Source organism: Falco biarmicus, chromosome 2 (assembly GCF_023638135.1).
Source record: "Falco biarmicus isolate bFalBia1 chromosome 2, bFalBia1.pri, whole genome shotgun sequence".
In the NCBI taxonomy this organism is placed as follows: domain Eukaryota; kingdom Metazoa; phylum Chordata; class Aves; order Falconiformes; family Falconidae; genus Falco; species Falco biarmicus.
The window spans coordinates 21,699,618-21,719,036 of record NC_079289.1 but is presented as its reverse complement, the minus strand read 5'-3'; the positions used below and the strand labels follow the sequence as shown (position 1 = coordinate 21,719,036).

The window sequence follows — 19,419 nt, the reverse complement described above, 5'->3', positions numbered from 1 at the left end:
TCTGCCACGTGGGAAATGGCATTGAGGACTTCCCTTCTGATTCAGGTCTTTTGAGATTTCCCCTGGCTGAAAACTAACTAAATAAATAATGGTTGTAGTTCTGCTTTTTGGCCTCAAAAAGGAGGATTTCTCAGTTTCATCAGCTGCTAAATGAGAAAATTCCGAAGAAGAGAAAATTTACTGGCGGAAGAGTGGTTTTCCTGAGAGCTTTGCTGCCCTTCACTTATGCTTCTATTGTTATATTTGTGACAACAAAGGCAACTTCTCAGTGATTCCTCTTGCATTGTATTATTTTTTTTTGAGTCATAAAAGTGATGAAGCAAACAGCTGTTGCACCTTTGTTTTAGTTGCTGCAGATGGTGGGACTGAATCTTCAGCTTTAGTGGATGACAATGGCAGTGAGGAAGATTACAGTTACGAGGAGCTCTGCCAAGCCGCTCCCAGGTACCTGCAGCCCGGAGGGGAACAGCTAGCAATTAATGAGGTAACGTCCTGGGCTTTGCATTGTCATAAGGATGGCGGGGTGGTGGTGGTGTTTTCCACAGGTCTCAGGTTTCACATTAATAAAAAGTGCAATGGCAGCAGCCAGCGGAGCGAAGACTCCAGCAGCCCTGGTGTCCTGTCTCTGGCGCAGCCCATGAGCAGATGCCAAGGGAAGAGCACAGTGACTAACTTCACTGGGAGTGTAACTTGTTAGCCTGTGTAACTGCTCTGGAGTAGGACTCTAATTGTTTTCACTCATAAATATATGCATAGACTTCTGAAAACTCAGAATTTTAGTTTTATCCTGTAATAGGAGTAATCATAGGCACTCCAGTGAGGTGTTTTGATCTTTTAGTAATTTACAAACAGTTCGTTGTTGTATCTTTTGCCCTTCACAACCTCATTCTCTTCCCATCTCAGCTGATAAGCGATGGCAGCATTGTCTATGCAGAAGCTCTCTGGGACCATGTGACTATGGATGATCAAGAGCTGGGCTTCAAAGCTGGAGATGTCATTAGAGTTCTAGAAGCTTCCAACAAAGACTGGTGGTGGGGAAGAAATGAGGACAAGGAAGCCTGGTTTCCAGCTAGCTTTGTCAGGGTGAGTAACGCTCTTGCTTTTGCACCATTGTCATGCAAGATTCCTAGCAGGGTACAACAATTGTCACAAATGTTTAAGTGAAGGACCTCATCCTCAGCATCTCTGCACCTGAACATCAGTAGTGTAACTCCTAATGACTTCACAAAGAAAGAAGCAATGGAGAATCACACCCCAGGATCCCTTAGCTCCTCTGACACCTTTTACTCTGGCTTCTTCCTTTCTGTGGTCCTTTTGTAACCAAAGGAATTTCTCAGTGGAAATGAGGGCAGCAGACTGCTCAACCAGGAGCAGTCAGTGTATATGGAGAGGACACAGCAGTTTTCATGAGGGAGTGGGGAAAGCTGTGCTGCAGCGATTTCTTGGTAAAATAGGGCTTAATTTATTATCACAACATGGTGTAGGAATCTGGTTCAGTGTCTGAATTCCCCAGTCAGAAGTCAGCCAGATTAATGACAATATAACTCTAGAATGGTATAAAATTGAACTATGTTTGGAGAAGTTAAAGTACTTTTTGAGAGCCTGTAAGAAACCTTGGGCCACACTATCTGAAGTACTACACAAAGTGCAAGAGATGGTTCCTGCCTTTGCCCTTCTTAGATGTCCAGCCAACACAGGCAGTCAGACAAAAGATGAAAAAGGAGGTGCTGTTATCCACATCGTACAGATGGGGAACTGTGGCAAAGGTAAACTACTTAGAAGTGTTTGAGTTGTTTACTTTTGTAATTTTTATCCATATGCTGGCTTGGCCAAAATAATGCATGAACTATTAGTAAGGGTCAGAAATAAGGTTAAGTCTGAAAAATACACAGACAGCACAACAGGGTATCTCTTAGATACTGTGAGTAGAAAGCCATGTATTTAACCAGACAGAAATTTCAACACTATTTGAATAAACAGTGGGTACAGTGAGATAAATGCTGTTGTGGAACCCTCTGTATAAGGTAAGAATGGGAACAGTTCTGTGGCAGGTCCTCTCTTAATTGTAAGAAGTTTGTAACAGATTTATCACATGTTTTACTTTTGTAAAAGTTTGCTGCTTTACTCAAGTTTGCTTTGTTTGTTCTGGCTGCAGCTGCGAGTTAATCAGGAAGAAGTGCCAGAAAATTGTAGTAGTATCCAGGATGAAGAACAAGATGCAGATATTAGCAAGCATCGTCAGAAAATAGCTGAAAACAAGGATCAGATGAGAACCAACGTTATACAGGAAATTATGAACACAGAACGAGTCTATATCAAGCATCTCAAGGACATCTGTGAGGTACATGCTTTAATCTGAGGACGTTATACTGACCTAGTGTGAACAAAACATCCCACATAAGCTGAGAACCAGAGTGGCTTCTCATCAAAATATTCCCAATTGCACTTCTGACTTCTTGTGTCTTCTTATGGCTTTCCTCTCTGCTGACTGGCCTAAGGCACCACTTCCTTTTTTTTGAAAAAAAAAAAAAAAAAAAAAAAATCCCATTTTAGACATGGAAAAAGTGCTTTGGTTATCTGCCCAATATTTCCATAATAATGAGAGAAGGAATTCCAGTTTATTTAGAACTTTTTAGCACTTGGTTTAGGTAGAAACCTTTTAGTAACTTTAATAACATCAGTTACAGTTTAGGGACAAACTTTTTGAAAGTAAGAAAGTGCAGAAAGGATGTTTGCTGGGTAAGATTTTTTTTGCTTTGTTTACACCAGCAAAGGGATTTTTGCTGGGTGCATAGATGCTATGAAGAAGTCTTTAAACGTATTTAGAACTACCTTGCTTGTTTGAACTACAAATTGTGGGGGGTGTTCTGCTTTTTGTTCAAATTTTGTTGGATACCTACGCCTGGACAAGAAGCTTCTTTATATTTTTCACTAAAGTTTGCCTCTTCTAATGCGGACTGTGATGCATTTGGCCTGTATTTGACTTGTGTTTGTGGTTAGCATCTGAAAGGGTGCTAAGGAACCTACCTTTGTACCCTTAGTTTGCTAGCTCTCTCTTTCTCTGTATTTGCTGTGTTGTCATCCTTTAGTTCACCATTTGTCGTTAGATTCTTTCATGGACAACAAAGTAGGCAAGACAGCAGCGTTTTCCTTTTTTTTTTTTTAGATCAGGCCTTTTTAATGCATTTTGAAGAAAGAAAAAAGGGAAAACAAAAAGACAAAAACTGGTTGCTAATTAGCTAATTTTCAAACTTGTGTAAGTTTTGTGCTTTAGATTCACTATTTACTTAAGCTAGTAAGCTTGACTGTGTCTAAAAGATGAGGGAGGAATCTGTGTATACAGCTGTGTTGCTGCTGTGGTTAGCATAGTTCTAGGACTTTCATATTTTACTGACCTATTAATTCTTAGACTGATATGAATAATTAATTTTCTTTTATACATAAATTCTATACCTCTTTTTTAAAAATCTGACATGCCTCTGAGTTTAGTACAAGAGAGTAAACACACATTTTCCAAGTAGAGAAGTGATGCTCCATGTTCAACATGTGGGGTAGAGATACTCTGCTTTCCTCAGAGTGAAGCTGTAGGGTGATGCAAACAGGACATGAGGCTGAAAACATACTCAAGTAAGACTAAGCCAGAAAAATTAATGCAGATAGTAATCCAAATTTGCAGGCTCTGCACTAGAATGAATCACTGGGGCTGCTGCCCTCAGGATCATGAAGCTGGAGTATACTGCTGTGGTTTAATCCCACACAGCTGCTGGCTCACTCCCTGCCCCTCCAAGGGATGGGGAGGAGAACTGGAAAGGAGTGTAAAACTCAAGGGTTGAGATAAGAACAATTTACTAAGTGAAATAAAGCCAATAGTAAAAATAACAACAACGACAGTTATAATGGAAAGGAAAGAGAAGGGGAGAGTAATGAAATCCACAGGGAATGGGGAAAAGAAAACAAGTGATGCACAATACAACTGCTCACCACCTGCTGACTGCTGCTCAGCCGTCCCCTGAGTAGTAATCTGCAGGCCCTGGCTTCTTCCCCCCCCCAGTTTATATACTGAGCATGACATCCCAGGGTATGGAATACCCCTTTGGATAGTTCAGGTCACCTGTCCTGGCTGTATCGCCTCCCAATTTCTTGTGCCCCTCCAGCCTTTTTTCTGGCAAGGCCTGAGAAACTAAAAAGCCCTTGATTTAGTATAAACATTACCAGGCAACAACTAAAACCATCAGTGTGTTATCAAGGTTGTTCTCACATCAAATCCAAAACACAGCACTGCACCAGCTACTAAGAAGAAATTTAACTCCATCCCAGCCAAAACCAGGACATGTACCCAGAAAAACATTTTACATTCAAGAAGTGTCTGCAGTCCGCATTACAAGAGCCGCACAGGAATTAATTTTCCTTTGTGGAGTTACCCTCCTAACAGTAGTAAAGGTGGTAGCTGGCTTGCAGCATAGCCACTGCACAGCTGTCAGAGCAGATGGCTGTGGAGGAGACAGGAATATTCATAACGGTGCCAGCAGTATTCAGGGTTGCTTCCTGGTAAACCTCACTGGAGCAATTGCAAGGCTTTTTTACAGCTGTCTGCTCCCAGAGCAATTTGGGGGAAACCTGACTGAAAGCAGTCAAGCGGAGGGGCCTGGCAGATAACCCCTGTCGTAGCAGTTAACCTTTGCACTCATCTGTACCCCGGCACCGTAACTGATACGAGAGCAGGAGCACAGCAGCTATTCCTGGATGCTCAGCCCCTGCACTGTGTCCTCAGCACCATGCTCAGCTGTGTTGAGCAGGTACCTGAGGATGTGCTGGCTGTGCGTGGCAGCTCGTGCTGCGTGTTTTAGCCCTAAAGGGCCCCTGATTGTACCTCTGCTTCTTAGCTAGGCAAATGCCAAAGCGAGCTAATGTCGATTAATGATGGCAGAGCAGGATTTGCTCCGAGGGCGTTTTTAAACTGGAGGACTCGGTTGTGTATCTCCTTGGGTATGAATAAAGCAAACTGAACCCCTGTGACATTCTTAGAAGTAAAGAGAAAAAACCTGGAAAAGAGAGTGTATTTTTATGTGCAGTCTGGCCAGTACTATTACCTCCTTCCAATACCGTAAGGATTTTACCAAACAGCAGCGTTCTGAGTGCATTACATGTTCTTTATTTTGCTTCTCTGGCTTAGACTGTGCCCTGCTTACCCACCAGTTAAGGAACCAGTACTTCAGCCCTGGTAGAAATTGTCTTTAATTGTTTTAGGGTTTGTTCTTATCCGCATAGAGAAGAACTGTTATGGCGCAGAGTAATTGCTATGAAAAAGTGAGGCACCTAAAGTAGTAGCGTGCGTGGGGCCTTACACCGGGCTCGCCTCCAGCTTGGCGGGTAGTTGTAGCAAGGAGATGCGAATGGGCTTTCTAGACTCAGCAGGTTTCTGATTCCCCCATTCATTTATGTTACTGTGAGGCAGATGTTGGAGTGCAAGAATCAGTATGTAAACGTTTCAGATGCAAATTTGAAATCGCGTGTGTGTGTATGTGGCTGGGAAACTACTGGCCTGTAAATCACGGGGGATTTGCCAGCTCAGATGGGCTTGTTTCAGAGTAGAACCTGTTCTCACATCTTCACGCTGAAGAGTTTTTTTGATTTCATTTCCAGGGTTATATTCGGCAGTGTCGCAAACATACAGGAATGTTCACCGCAGCTCAGTTAAGCACCATTTTTGGAAATATTGAAGATATTTACAAGTTCCAAAGGAAGTTTCTGAAGGATCTCGAGAAACAGTACAACAAAGAGGAACCTCATCTAAGTGAAATAGGGTCATGTTTTCTTCAACATGTATGTTGCAAAAGTCAATTTTGTTTATGAAATTAACAACATATGATAAGAAAATGCTAAGTTACCATGTTAGGAGGGGATTTTAATAACAAGTGCTTATCAAATACTAAACTAGGTATAGATAGCATTTTAGAATGTAAAATAATTTACAATTAAAAAATTATTTAAATGTTTTAGATTTCTTCTTATCTTTAGCAAGCATGTAACACTACACAATTTTAAGTTTCCCTTTCAAAACTGTAATGATCACAAATGAGCTGGACTATCGGTAGTGGTCTCATCTTGGGCATGCGAAAACTTCCTGAAGAAATTAAGGAAAGTAGGTGGTGGGGAAGGAGGCTGTGAGGTCATGATACACACTTGCTAAGCCTATAGCTGTCTTCCCCAAAGAAAAGTACTTCTTAAAGTGGGCTGGATTATTCTGAGTCAATGGAGGCCTCTATTTCTGTGTTCTGATAAGGCAGTAGATCTACAGAGTGGGTTCCTGCACAGTTTCATGGCTGATCAGCCTGGAAACAATGTAGGAAATGGATTAATTAATGTAATTAGATGTTACAAAAATATCTTTCCTCCTTTGCAGACAAATACTTTAGTTAAAGATTTGACTGTTTTCTTTTTTTTTTTATAGCAAGAAGGCTTTGCTATTTATTCAGAGTATTGTAACAATCATCCCAGTGCCTGCATTGAACTTTCCAAACTAATGAAACAGGGCAAATACCGTCACTTTTTCGAGGCCTGTCGCTTGCTTCAGCAGATGATTGACATTGCCATTGATGGTTTTCTTCTCACGCCCGTTCAGAAAATCTGCAAATACCCTCTGCAGCTTGCAGAATTGCTCAAATACACCACTCAGGAGCACAGGTGAGAGAGTGAAAAATCCAAATCATAATAGTGATGACATAATTATCCAAGCTTTCTGGGTGAGACAACACTGAGGCTTTCAAATCAGGGACGTAACTCCCACTGACCACTGTAGACAGGAGCTCCTTACTAAATGGGCATCTTGGAACTAGCACAAATATTAACAAAAACAGCGTCTGAAAATGCAGCACAGGGGACTGACAGAATACGGAGTGAATGAAAGAGGGAGAAGGAAAGGAAGAAGGTGCTGAAGTAGGATGCAGGGAAGGATTTGTAAATCAGTAAAAAAAAGCCAATGTGTCAAAGAAACTGAGAAGGAAGTCCACAGAAGAAAGGGAGAAGCTGAATAATTGTTTTGGATGCAAGAAAAAGTAAAGAGAACCTTAATAAAAACCATAATCTGAGCAAGTTCAGAGGTATTGTTTTTTAGAAACTTACTAGTAATAAACACTGCCTTTGCAATAAGTCCAGATTTTCAGCTGGGATGAATAAGAACTGAAGTTGCAGGTTATTAGCTTTTCTAGTATACCCCTGAGCTGATTAAATCTTTGACTAAATTAAGATTTTATCTTTGAATGTCTGCCTTTCTACCTTGTACAACTGCAAAACAAATGTTCCATTGTGACCCCTGTGCTCAAAGTCCAAATGCAGCCTGAGGCAATGCTTCCTTGGCCAAAGTCTGCACTTATTTAACCTTGAGAAGACTCCCTTTGGAGACTACAGGGGATGTGAAATACTGACATTCAGGTGTGAAATGCCTCCATTCAGTTCTGTGGCTGCTTGAGAAGCCCTGCAACAACAATTACTAATGTGGGTATCTCTCACTCCTACAAATTTTAGAAAGGTTATTCTGTAAGCTGTTAAACCTGCAGATGAAGTAACAGCAAGGTCTTGCCACCTTCCACCTATGGTACCAGTTTCCTCTTCTGTGGCACGGCATCCCAGAGATGCCTACAAGCACAAACAGGCACCCAGTGTGCAAAGATGCTAACAGATAGGCAGGCCTACACCCACGTGGAGCCTTGGTAAAGCTCCAGCCTACTGGGGTTTTTTTGGTAGCTTTTTGTTTTGTTTTTATAAAGAATTTGAAGATCCAGTGTGCACAGACTGCCATGAAGGCTGCAGGTTATGCGGCAAGTGTGGAGTAGCATACTCGCCAACAGAGAAAGATGGAACTGAGATAAGGAAGGGCAAAAGTAGCAGTGTGGTTATCATGCAGTCACCCTGTGGGACATCTCCCTGACGTTAGTAAGATCCTGTTATTGTTAATCCTACTTTTTGTATACAGTGTGGCAGAAAAGAGTTTCTGTAGATCTAAATAGGGAGAGTAATGCACAGGTTTAGAATGGAAGTGCATCCATCAGCACCAGCTGATGAAAATAGGAACTGAGACAGAAGCAGATAAAAAGGACAGCAAGGCTAACCCCTTTGCAGGATTTATTTCTGGCTTGTGCTGTTTTCTACCTTTGTCTCCCTTTTCTGCAAGAGGTGTTCTGATAAAGGCAGGCAGCTGCTCTGATGGGACTCTAAGGCAAGAAATATATCTCTTTCCTTCTGTCTTCTCAGAGACTATGTGAGGAAGGTGAAAGAGTGATGGATGCTATTCAAGGGAGAATGAAAACCTGCGTGGAGGTTGAGGAGATTCAAATGTATGTGGGGAGCTCAGGGAAAGAAGGAAGGGAGCAGAGCAATGGAAGAAGGACATGGCTTGCATTTGACCTGGAGCAGGCAGGGAAAGGTGACCATCTTGGCACACATATGCTTGTTCCATGAAAACACGCCATTTTGTCAGCATTGTCTCCTTCAGTTCCCCTCTTCAGCACCTGTGTTCTTGGTCCCTTGCTCAAACCTTGTTTGAGGTGGATTTTGTATTTTTTTTGCCCACATAGCATTCTCTGTTTGCGTTCGTTGACCAAGCCATTGGGTACAAGAAGGAGAAAATACGGGTGTTAAATATGATTAAAGGAACGCCCTTGGCAATAAAATCCCACTAAAATCTTGCTTAAAAACAAATTCCTTTGGTGAAATGTAGGTATCACTGAGGTCAGTGGGAGTTCTACTATTGTTTTCAGTAGGGACAGTATGGCAATTCATTAATCTACCTCCTCTGCCTCCTTCCACCACCAGTTTAATAATTCTCTCCTGAACAAAGCCTAGCAGTATAGCAGCACTGAATTGTACAGACCACTATGGGAGGTTCAGGATACCTGAGAATCAGGTTTCTCTTATTTAAGTACCCAGAGTAGAGGGATAAATGGGTAACGTGGGCTAATACTACAAGCACTGTGTCACAGTTTGTGATTGCATCATCTTCATTGCATAAGTGATCTTTGAAACGTGCCTACATTTTACAGTGATTATAACAACATAAAAGCTGCATATGAGACTATGAAGAATGTAGCGTGCCTGATTAACGAGCGAAAACGAAGACTAGAAAGCATAGACAAGATTGCACGTTGGCAAGTCTCTATTGTAGACTGGGAGGTAAGTGTCAGCCTGTCCCTCCCCTGAGCAAAGGTACTGTTTACAGCACTCCATGTCCTCTACAGGGTATGTCTTTCTGTGTAGCTGATGTTTATGGTGACTACTTTTCAGCTGGTCATTGCTCAGTTCAAAGTCCAGTTACTTCATTTGCGGTGATTCTGTTACTGATTACCTTGTTTATAAATCAGGAAGAACAGCATGTATTGGCATGGATGCTTGTCTTTGAGGTGACACTGGATTGAGATGACAAAACGGATTTTTTTAAAATGCTAGACCTATTGAATCTCCTTGGGATTTTTTGTAGTTCTGTCAGAGCTTGAACCTGCTTCACTGACTTTAATGAGTTTCTTTCTGATTTATGCAGAAATAAAGTAAAGCAGAGCCACATTCATTGAGTTTGCCTGTATGAGATTATCTATATTCTATGACATTTTCAAATCTAATAATAAAAGTACAAGAAAAACAAATGCACTTAAGACTTGGTTATAAAATGGGACTGGTTAGACACACAGTAAGTTCTTAAAATTATTATTTACTTACAACTCATGTGTGTATATATATATTTATATTTTTTTTTTCCTCAGGGACCAGATGTGTTAGCCAGAAGCTCAGAACTGATCCACTCAGGAGAACTGACCAAAATATCAAAACAAGGCAAAAGCCAGCAAAGGACTTTCTTCCTTTTTGACCATCAGCTTGTGTTCTGTAAGAAGGACTTACTGAGAAGGGACATCTTGTATTATAAGGATCGTATTGACATGGATGAGATGGAAATTGTGGACACTGAAGATGGCAGAGACAAGGACTTTAACATTAATGTCAAGAATGCTTTTAAGATAATAAACAGAGCAACAGAAGAGGTTCATTTGTTCTGTGCAAAAAAACAGGAGGATAAAAAGAGATGGATGGAGGCGTGCGAAAATGAAAGGAGAAGAGTTCAGGAAGACAAGGAAATGGGTGAGTGGAAGATTTCCTCTCTAAAAGGCAGTAGAAACAAAGGGGACTATTCTTGCTTTTACACTTCATTATGCTTTATGCGGATGTGCACTCTGCCTTGTGGGACTGGTGTCTCTTGCTAACCCAACATGACCTTTAGCTGTGTAAGTGAAGCCTATTCAGGTGTTTGCCCTGTCATTGTGGGCCAAAGGGCCAAGGCACTTGGCTATGACATCCGTGTCACAGCATAACTCGTGATTCTGTTGCATTACAGAGCAGAATGAGATAGGAGATATGATAAGATGCGATTTACAAAGACCATTCAATAATAAAAATCCATCCAAAATCCTAGCACTTTTGTATGAATCATCGACTCCAAACATCTGTTATCATAAAGCCAAGCAGCAATAATTGTAGATTTTTACTGTCCATGTCATATAATGGCACCCTCCTGTGTCCAGGAGACCTGTGCAGTGGTATGGTAGCATTAGTTACAGACCCAACAGTGTCATCACTGGGCAGTTTACAGAGAAATGAAGCCTAATCTTGGGTGAGCAGGAGAAAAGGTAGCAAATCCTAGGATCAGTTTTAGACCCACAGCCTATGGGCACTCCAAGGACAGTGTTATCTATGTGAGTCTATATTTAGGATTGTTATTTAAATTTTCTTCTTCGCATAGTTTCATGCTTCCTTTATGATCAGTGACAAAAGCTCCAGCAAAATTTCACTGGAAAAGCATACACAAAGACAATGGCAACACCAATAAGAAAAATAAAACTCTTTAATATTCCTAAAGAAGTAATGAAAATGTTGGTACATCTGTGTGTGTTGACTGCATGGGAACTTCTCCTTTTTATAACACTCTCTAGGCTTAGGCTTTGGATGACAGCCAGTTAAAACTGGAAGTGCAGTGAAATGGATGATTTAAATCCAATTATTAAAATTTAAACAAGATGCCAAATCTCATATTCCATATTCACTTAAAACACATGTTCAGAAGAATAGGAAGACAGGAATAACCCTTAGATTACTAATGTAAGCCTTTTGATCTTAGTGACTTTCTCTTGTTTAATAGTGCTGTAAATATAACAAAAGTAAGGTCTTCTCTGTATGTTTTGTAGATATTCCATAAGCTGAAGAAAATACTTCCAAGTTTTCCAATTCATACTCTAAAAGCAGTTAAAACTCTTACACATAGCACCAACTGTTGCAATTAACCCCAGTTGTTTCAAGTAAACAATGAAGTAGCCACAGCTAAACTTTGCAAACTTTTCAAAACCTACTCTTCTCCTCTGCTGAACATCACGGTGTGACATTATGATCCTGTTGGGTACAGCACTGATGGTTTTCACGAGTTGCGCTGTATAGAGCTTGTTCAGTCACCTTGTTCTCATGGGGATGGGTGATGGCTGCCTTTCCTAATTCACCTAAACAGAACTCTAAAAAGAAGTTGATATTGCAACCGGGTGAAGGTCATTAGAAGGTAATAAAGCAGTGCAGAGGATCAGATGATGAGTGCCCAAACAATCCCTCTTACAACAAAGTTACAGGAAGCCTCCACTCCAGTATACAACAAGAATAGTAGTACAGTCATATCGAAGGACAGTATGGAATCAATCACAGCTGCTGCACTTCTGTGAGCAGGACTGAGCAAAAGAAGATAAAATGTGAACAGTTTCCATTCCCATCCTTTCTGTGGAGCATTCTTGAGCTCTTCAAATCTGTATCTACACTTCCTCCTACAGCGGTCACTTTATGGAGCACCAGGAGAGCATGCTGAGAGGACTAAATGCTGTATATCAGGACGCTTCAGAGGCCTTGCACTAGTGCTTGCCCTGGGCAGCAGCAGGCCTGTCTCAGGCAGGTAGTGGAGTGTTAACCATTCCTTCTAAGTGACGCTGCTGCAGAAATCTCCAAGCATGAAGAAACTGCAAAGATGTAGTACTTATAGCCCTAAATATCATTATTTATTCTGCTGGGACCTCATGAAAATGAACATACAATATTCAAAAGGGTAACAATTCAACAGTGGTGGCAGTGGCAGTGATAACGATGAGATTTGTCATAACAGCACTCTTATTTAGGGCTAGATCACTAATTCCCATGGTGCTGAGTGCAGGGATTGCAAGGGATGGTCCATCGTGTTTGCTGCTCTTCAGGCACCGAGCAATATAGTGAAGAAAATTCAGTAAAATGAGAAATGGCTTTTTTGATAACGGCACATAGGCACATGCAGTCTTTTCTGCCCGTGTAACATCCAGTCTTCTGGAAACTTGCTTTTCGAATGTTGCAACTCGTTATTCTGATGTACCTGTTTTGGGACAGGTTATCATGAACCAGAGGAAAGATAGTTGAGTTGTAATAGCTAACGTCCATCTGGTCTTGCAAGTCACAGCAGCCTGGTTTTTTTCTCCATTACCCAGAAGACTTCTTTTCTAAAATTTCATTTTTTTTGGCATAATTGAACATTTCCTTTAGCCAAAACCAGTGGAAAGGCGCCAGTATTCTCAACCTCAGGTTTAAATTTATCTTGTTGATTTTGTAAGCTATCTTGCTGGACTTCACACAAAGCCTCTAATCTAACCACTCAGAGCACAAATACATACTTTTCCAATTCAGAACTGCAGATGGCATTTTACTTCTATTTTCAAAGACACTTTGGTGCGAATCACTGTCTTCCAAACCATATCTAGCTTTTCTTAGCTTTTATGAATATATGGGAAGAAAAGGCCACAGCCAGAAAATCCTTCTCCAAACCACTAATAGTAACCCTAAGAAAGTGGTCTGATGTCTGTTGATGAAATTGCTTTCATTTTTTTAAGATCTTTTTCCTTGTTCTATAAAGGAAAAAAACCCTGCAGAATAAAATAAGCTTCTGCTACCCCAAAATTATGGTTAGCTGCTGTTAATAGGCTGATTTGTAATAACTTTTTCGTAAGCTCAGGCTAAAAATGTAAAGGGAATTTTAAAAGTATGGAGGAGTGCAGCAAGATGCAAACCGAAACCAAACCAGATGCTCCATTCTGACTTGGAGTTGCAACTTCTGTGCTCTTTATGTGCATATGAGTGAAACGAGTGACAGCATGTGCACCCTGTCTCCTTGTGCAAACTTAACATGTAATTGCCTTGTACACAGGGAGAGGAAACTGAGTGCCTGTGCATGGGCTCCAGGCAACACCAGTCACTGGTGCCACCTTTCGTAGCAGATGTCTGACATCTCTCTGTGCTCAGCGCAGATAATGCATCTATATTACAAGATAGTAAATAGCATAGGATTGAACACATATTACAGTATTATATAAGTCATACAAGTATGCAGACAAGTACATGAGAAACTGGAGTGAGGGATCCAGCCCCAATGCAATGCAGCCCACAACCACATCGCAGCCTGCTTCGGTGTCTGGCAGATTATGTGATACTGTCTCCTCTGGGTGGAGGGAAAGATAACCAAATTTGTAATGCTGCTATACCAGTGACTTCAATTTCTTAGCTCAGATGGAGTGAAAAAAGAAGCAGATTCTGCATTTGTGATCTGTTACTTGGTGGCTTGTAGCTTTCAGAAGTGTTAATTTACACTTTTTTTTAATCTCTTGCTATCTGGACTTATAAAAAGAACTTTTTGTGTGGTTAGTTCCCCAGTGATTGCCATTTGCAGGAGCTGGAAAGCAGCTTTTCCCAGTAATCTAGAAGCAAGTTAATGTTCCTATTGTTATCCCAGTGAAAAACTATCTTTACATTTATATTACAAAGTAAAACATCCTTTGGGTATATTACTATTACATTTACTAAAAATGGTTTGAAATATAGTTTACTTATTTAATTTAATGTGATCATGTATTAGATACAGTATTTTTATACCAGTGCCTTGATTCACACTTTGACACAGGAATGGAAATCTCAGAAAACCAGAAGAAACAAGCCATGCAGAATGCCCGTAAGTCAAGGCATGGAAAAATTAAAGGTAGGTGTTCAGAATTGCTTTACATTCTTAGTGTGTTCCCATGTTCTTTATGTTAGGAAATAGCTCACACTGACTAAGGTTGAGTTCTTCAGTCTTAAAAAAATTTCATGGTTTACATGGAGTTCAAATAATTTCCATGAACCTGGATTTTAGTATCAGATTCCAATGCCTTTTTAAACTGTCTACTAAATCAGCTCCCCAGTCTCCTTCAGACAGGCAAGTCCAGTATTCTCTTTATTAGAGAAGAAACTCAAGAGGTAAGGCAAGCGCTTTATTTAAGGATGTAAGAAAGTGCATGCAGAGATTAAATTAGAAATGAGGGTTATTGATCCCTTTCTTTGCTTTTACTCAAGCAATTCTTCTTTAGCAATTCTGTGCTTTATGTAAAATGTACTAAAGTTCTTTTTGCAAGAGACGTGTTGCTGTATTTATGATACCATACTCAAAATGGCTTCCTTCTGTCCTAGACTAGAAGGAGGAATGGACTAGACGTGTTTCTCTGGAAACAGCTTTTTAATTCATTTTCTTTCTCAGAAAATGGGCTGTGATTTTGTCCTTTTCCATCTTAGAGTCAAATTTGGATAAATCTCTAGTGTGTTGAGAGAGTAAATTGAGAAAGTGGGACCAGATTAAGTCTGAATTTAGGAGTGGAGGAGCTGATGTTAAGTAGTCCTCTGCTCTCTGGGATTAATATTATTAAAGCATTTTCTCTTTATCAACCACTAGGTACCTATAAAACCTGTCCTGATTTTCAGGGGAGTGGATGGAAATTGTGATCAGAAGACTCTGTTCAGAATGCACAAAGGTCAAAGTCTGAGAACATTAGCTTGGGAAAAACATTTCCAAATTGAAGAAATAACATTTTTGTTGGTAGCAATATTTTATACAGCCTTATTCTGAGAGTTGACTAAAACATGAGTACCTACTGTATTAAGTCATTCCTTTGAAATACCGGAATTTACTTGTGCAAACAATGTAGCCTGGCTATGTGAAACTGCTGCTTATTTTTGGTAATTCTGTAATGTTATTTTTACTGGTGGTATTCTCTTCTTAAGCCAAATCAATGTTCAATGCAGCAATTAAAAAATCTAACATCAGAAAAGGTAACCTTTAGTAGTGTTTCCATGCAAGATCATGGCAAAATCCATACTGGCTTTGCTGACCATTGAATTTGTCCCGTGGTCCTGTGCTTAAATTATCCCAGTGTTGGCTGCTCTGCTAGCTGACTCACACGCTTTTTTAAACTGCTCCTTTTGCAGGTGTAAGCTATAACGGCTGTCCTGTGCCTCCTCCACACCAAAGCCTGCATCCTATTCATCAGCGACACATCACTGTGCCCACTAGCATCCCGCAGCAGCAGGTCTTTGCCCTGGCGGAACCCAAGCGGAAGCCATCCCTCTTCTGGCATACCTTCAACAAACTCACCCCCTTTAAAAAGTGAGAGGCCAAGGACCTGGGAAGGACATTGGCATATGGAGGGAGACTTACGCTAGAGAAGGACCTTGGAGACACTGTTAAGCTTATTTGAGCTCAGTGAATCTCCAGTTGTGGAGGGGAAACCTTGGGCTCCCTTGAGCCAGAAATACCATCTTCGTCTAGAAGAAAAACAAAGTTCCTCAAGACTGCTCCGAAGGCAGCGTGGCCAAGTGTCAGCATAGCTGATGAAGAGCAGTCTCCCTTCTGACAAAGACAACTTGCTGTTATTCTGAAGCAGCAGCATTTGATCTCTGTTTCTTAAGTTATGTTGAAGCAGTGATGGAATCATGCAGGTCATTGCAACATTTCATTTTTCTTAACCTTATATTGATGGCCAAATTTAGGATAGGGAGGAATTTTTCCTTAGAGTTATATTGGCAAGTAATCTTAGGAGAGTTTTCTCTCTTTTGGAGCACTGAGCAGAGACCACCTGCCAAAATCAGGTGCAGACATCCCATGTGATTACCAGCTGTTGCAGAATTTAGTGGACCCTAATCCTTCCTGACTTTTTCTATTAAATTGCCAAATGGCAGGAGAATGTCCCACAAGGCCTTACCATATTCCAGATTGGAACAGGGAAATTTTATTCTGTCATATAGAAGCACGAACAGAGTGTGAAATGGACTATAAAGATATGTGCATTTATTGCACACAAGTGGAAACGAGAGGAGCCCAGGGCCTCTCTGATTAATTTCAGTCACAGCAATATACTTGCATGCATGTGTGCTCTTCAGTGTAGAGCTTTTATATCACTTTTTGCGTAATTCTTTGCCTGGGAGATGCTTCTTTATATTTCCAATATGCTTATTTCTCTCTGTAAAAAGTATTTTTTTATTTTCTAATGGAGATAATGTGAATGTACAAAGTCAGAGTTGAGACACCTGCTGACTTCTGGCTGTGTTACATAGTTCTCACACTTTGTATTCATATAGCTTGACTTAGAAAATGAATGAATGGTAAATACATTGAAGTGGTCTGGACCCATGCTTCTAATACACAGTTAATAGGTTTTGAGCAATTATTTCTTCACAAAGAAAGAGAAATCCTTACTGGAAGGGACAGAGGAATTGTGTGGACAAGAGATGGATTTTTGTCTTGGAGTCATCAGCCTGTTGGACGAGGAAGAACCTGACTCGATTAAGCTCAGCTCTGGCCAGCATATGCAATACATTACTTGCATTGCTATGATTTGCCTATGATATGGAGTTGATTTGGGAGACTAACTTTTTAAAAGTCACCGGGAAGAAACAGGATCTTGGTATTTGCAGCACTGATCGTTTCTGCTTGATAGCTCTCATTAAAGATGACAAGACTGCTGGTAATACAGAAGGAAGGAAAGACTCCATATGTTTCAGAAGTGATTTGCTATGAATGTCTTTACAGTGCTTTGTCCTCTGCTGCTGATTAGGGGCATTATCTGATGATAAGGATAGATCCAAGGGTATTCTTTGACAATGGACACAATCAGCTTTGTCATGAATCTGTAATATATGAACAAACAAGGGGCTAGAGGCCAGGCATCTTAACAACAATGTAAAAAAGCCTTATTTTAAACATGTATTTGTTCCTACTACTATTGTTACCTCTTTATTTTTATTTATCATCAGTGTTGTGAAGCCCACTAGTTGCTAGATTTTGTGATTTGATAAATTTGTGGCAACTTCTGCAAAGCCCAGGTTTGTGGGTTTGATTTTAAATGACATCTTTTGAAAACTGTAAATTTCAGATGCCTTGTACATATAGCTCAGCAATAATGCAAAGTCTGGTGATGCTCAGCCGAATTGTTCACTGCATAGTGCTTTCCCATAGCAATGGAAGATAACATGAAACAGTTAAGAACTGAAGATACGCACTGACATTTTTCAGTGATCCAGCTTAAAGAAAATGCATGGGAAAATTGGTGAAAAAAAGCTGGCTGGTAATATTTTTCTTTTGATGTTTAAACCAAGCCATTTCTGTTCAGATTTTTTTAAAAGATAATTCTAAATGCTCAATTTAAACACAAGGAGCAGACTTCCAAACGCAGGCACGGATGTGTGCCCTTCCCCTTAAATGAATAACTCTTTTGTGTTTCTTACATATCCATTTTTGTGGGTACTTGCCATGTTCAGGCCTGCAAACCAAAGTGATGTATGTCCTGTGGAAGCGGGGATGATATTTTTCATAATCACATTTTGAAAGAATTGATCTAGATGCAAAAAAAATGTCTGACGTTGGATTGCAATGCTCATCTAGAAACGTTCCCAGCTGGACCTGAAGACACTATGAGATCCACACTTACTTACCTATGTGTCTTTGCTAAAACCTACTTCCAGGGCTTGGTTGTGTGGAGTGCTGGAAAAAAAAGGTTTTGAGTTTTATCTTTTGACATGTCAGTGCCTGTGAAGGCTTTTCCCAGGTAGTAGTGTTGGTGCCTTAGCCCTAAAAATGAACAAAAATATTTGTGAATGCGTTTGGATGTGGCAGTTTTTTTCTCAAGAAGTGGATTTCAGAGGGATAAAATTCAAATGTTTCATGGTGCAGATTACTCAGGATGATTTTTCATATAGTACCCTACATATAGACATGGTTGTTTTACAGTATTCTCTGTGTCTTTCTTTGCAATCTGACTTTGCAACAGATTAAAATAAAATATAACAAGGCAGGCCAAATTTAGACTACACCATAATCTTTTAAACAAATGATAGTTAAATGAAAACACACAATTGCATTATCCAACAATTAAGACAAATATTTGCTTGGGTTCAGCCTGACTTTAGTCTGTGGGAAAAAGAATTGCAACTAAAATGTGAAAGTTGGTGTTCTAGCAACTCTGGCCCTGATTCTCTTTCTGATGACAAAAGTTGCATATGATCAGGAAGGTGTGACAGCAACATCTGTTCTTTCTCTCTTGCTTTTTCTCACTTTAAGTTACTATAAAAAGTTCTAGGGCAACTACTAAGCGTATTTGTGCCTCGTTTAGATAAAGCACAGCCAGAGCCTTCCCAATGGCCTGCTGAGCAGAAAACCTCAGACTTCATGCATGAGATACAGTAAAACATAATTGTCCTCAAGTGTGTTCCCACTGTGTTAGGAAAATGCCAAACCATAATTGCATCTATCTCAGAGCATTTGATGTATAAAATAATAAGATTGTTTTACAAGTGGCTCTTGCCATGCTAAATTTCACATTGAGTTTTAGTGGTCAGTGTAATAACGGAGTTCAAAGACAGATGACTCAAATGTTCCACATTTTAGTTGTCTTTTGAAAATAATTATAACAGAGTTTTGGAGCCAAAGGTCTTTAGCCATAACTAACACGGTATCTTTCTTTGACTGCCTTTCTGCTTTTTTTCTGTATGCGTGGCATTTGGATGTATTAGATGCCTTCTGAATGATCTCTAATTTAAAACTATTTGTTGTAAATACTAGAGATGACTTGCATATATGTTTTATTTTGACAAGTGTTTTGTAACATTTTATCTTACATTGCTTTGTGCATCTTATCATCTGTGTGCTGTTACCCATGTTGTAAATGAAGTGTCCTGGCTACAGAGCAGATGAATTGGCTGTTGACAACTGAAGTCCAGCGTACAGGACTGCAGTAGCTTGATGTGTATTTGTTCTGAAGTAATTGCATTACAAGGTTTATTTACTTTTGTTGGAACATTGTTGGTCAAATGAATCTATTTTCTGGAAAGAAGTACAAACTTACATTCCTGTTATTTTATCCTTATTGTACATGTTTGAATTAAATAATGTACAAAGCTGAAGTTCCTCAGCTGTGTCTTATAAAACTTCATTGTGCAGTTTTAAAATTGTTGTTGGGTTTTTTTTATTGTCTACAAAATATCCTTTGTGATGGAAAAATATGACAGTTGATATATTTATTTTATTAT

The 19,419-nt window shown here is 40.0% G+C and overlaps 1 protein-coding gene across 8 annotated transcripts in view; it reads left to right on the top strand.

Annotated features, from left to right (window-relative positions):
• The window catches only part of SPATA13 (spermatogenesis associated 13), a 161,092-nt gene extending 141,754 nt beyond the window's left edge, over positions 1-19,338 (top strand). For all 8 annotated transcript variants that reach the window (XM_056328872.1, XM_056328869.1, XM_056328870.1 and 5 more), the window contains 9 exons: positions 348-484; positions 904-1,083; positions 2,156-2,341; positions 5,644-5,823; positions 6,452-6,684; positions 9,039-9,168; positions 9,753-10,125; positions 13,991-14,065; positions 15,325-19,338. In XM_056328872.1, the coding sequence (XP_056184847.1) occupies positions 348-484; positions 904-1,083; positions 2,156-2,341; positions 5,644-5,823; positions 6,452-6,684; positions 9,039-9,168; positions 9,753-10,125; positions 13,991-14,065; positions 15,325-15,506 (1,676 nt within the window). In that variant the 3' untranslated portion in view covers positions 15,507-19,338. The remainder of the gene's footprint in view (positions 1-347; positions 485-903; positions 1,084-2,155; positions 2,342-5,643; positions 5,824-6,451; positions 6,685-9,038; positions 9,169-9,752; positions 10,126-13,990; positions 14,066-15,324) is intronic.
• The last annotated feature ends 81 nt before the right edge of the window (positions 19,339-19,419 follow it).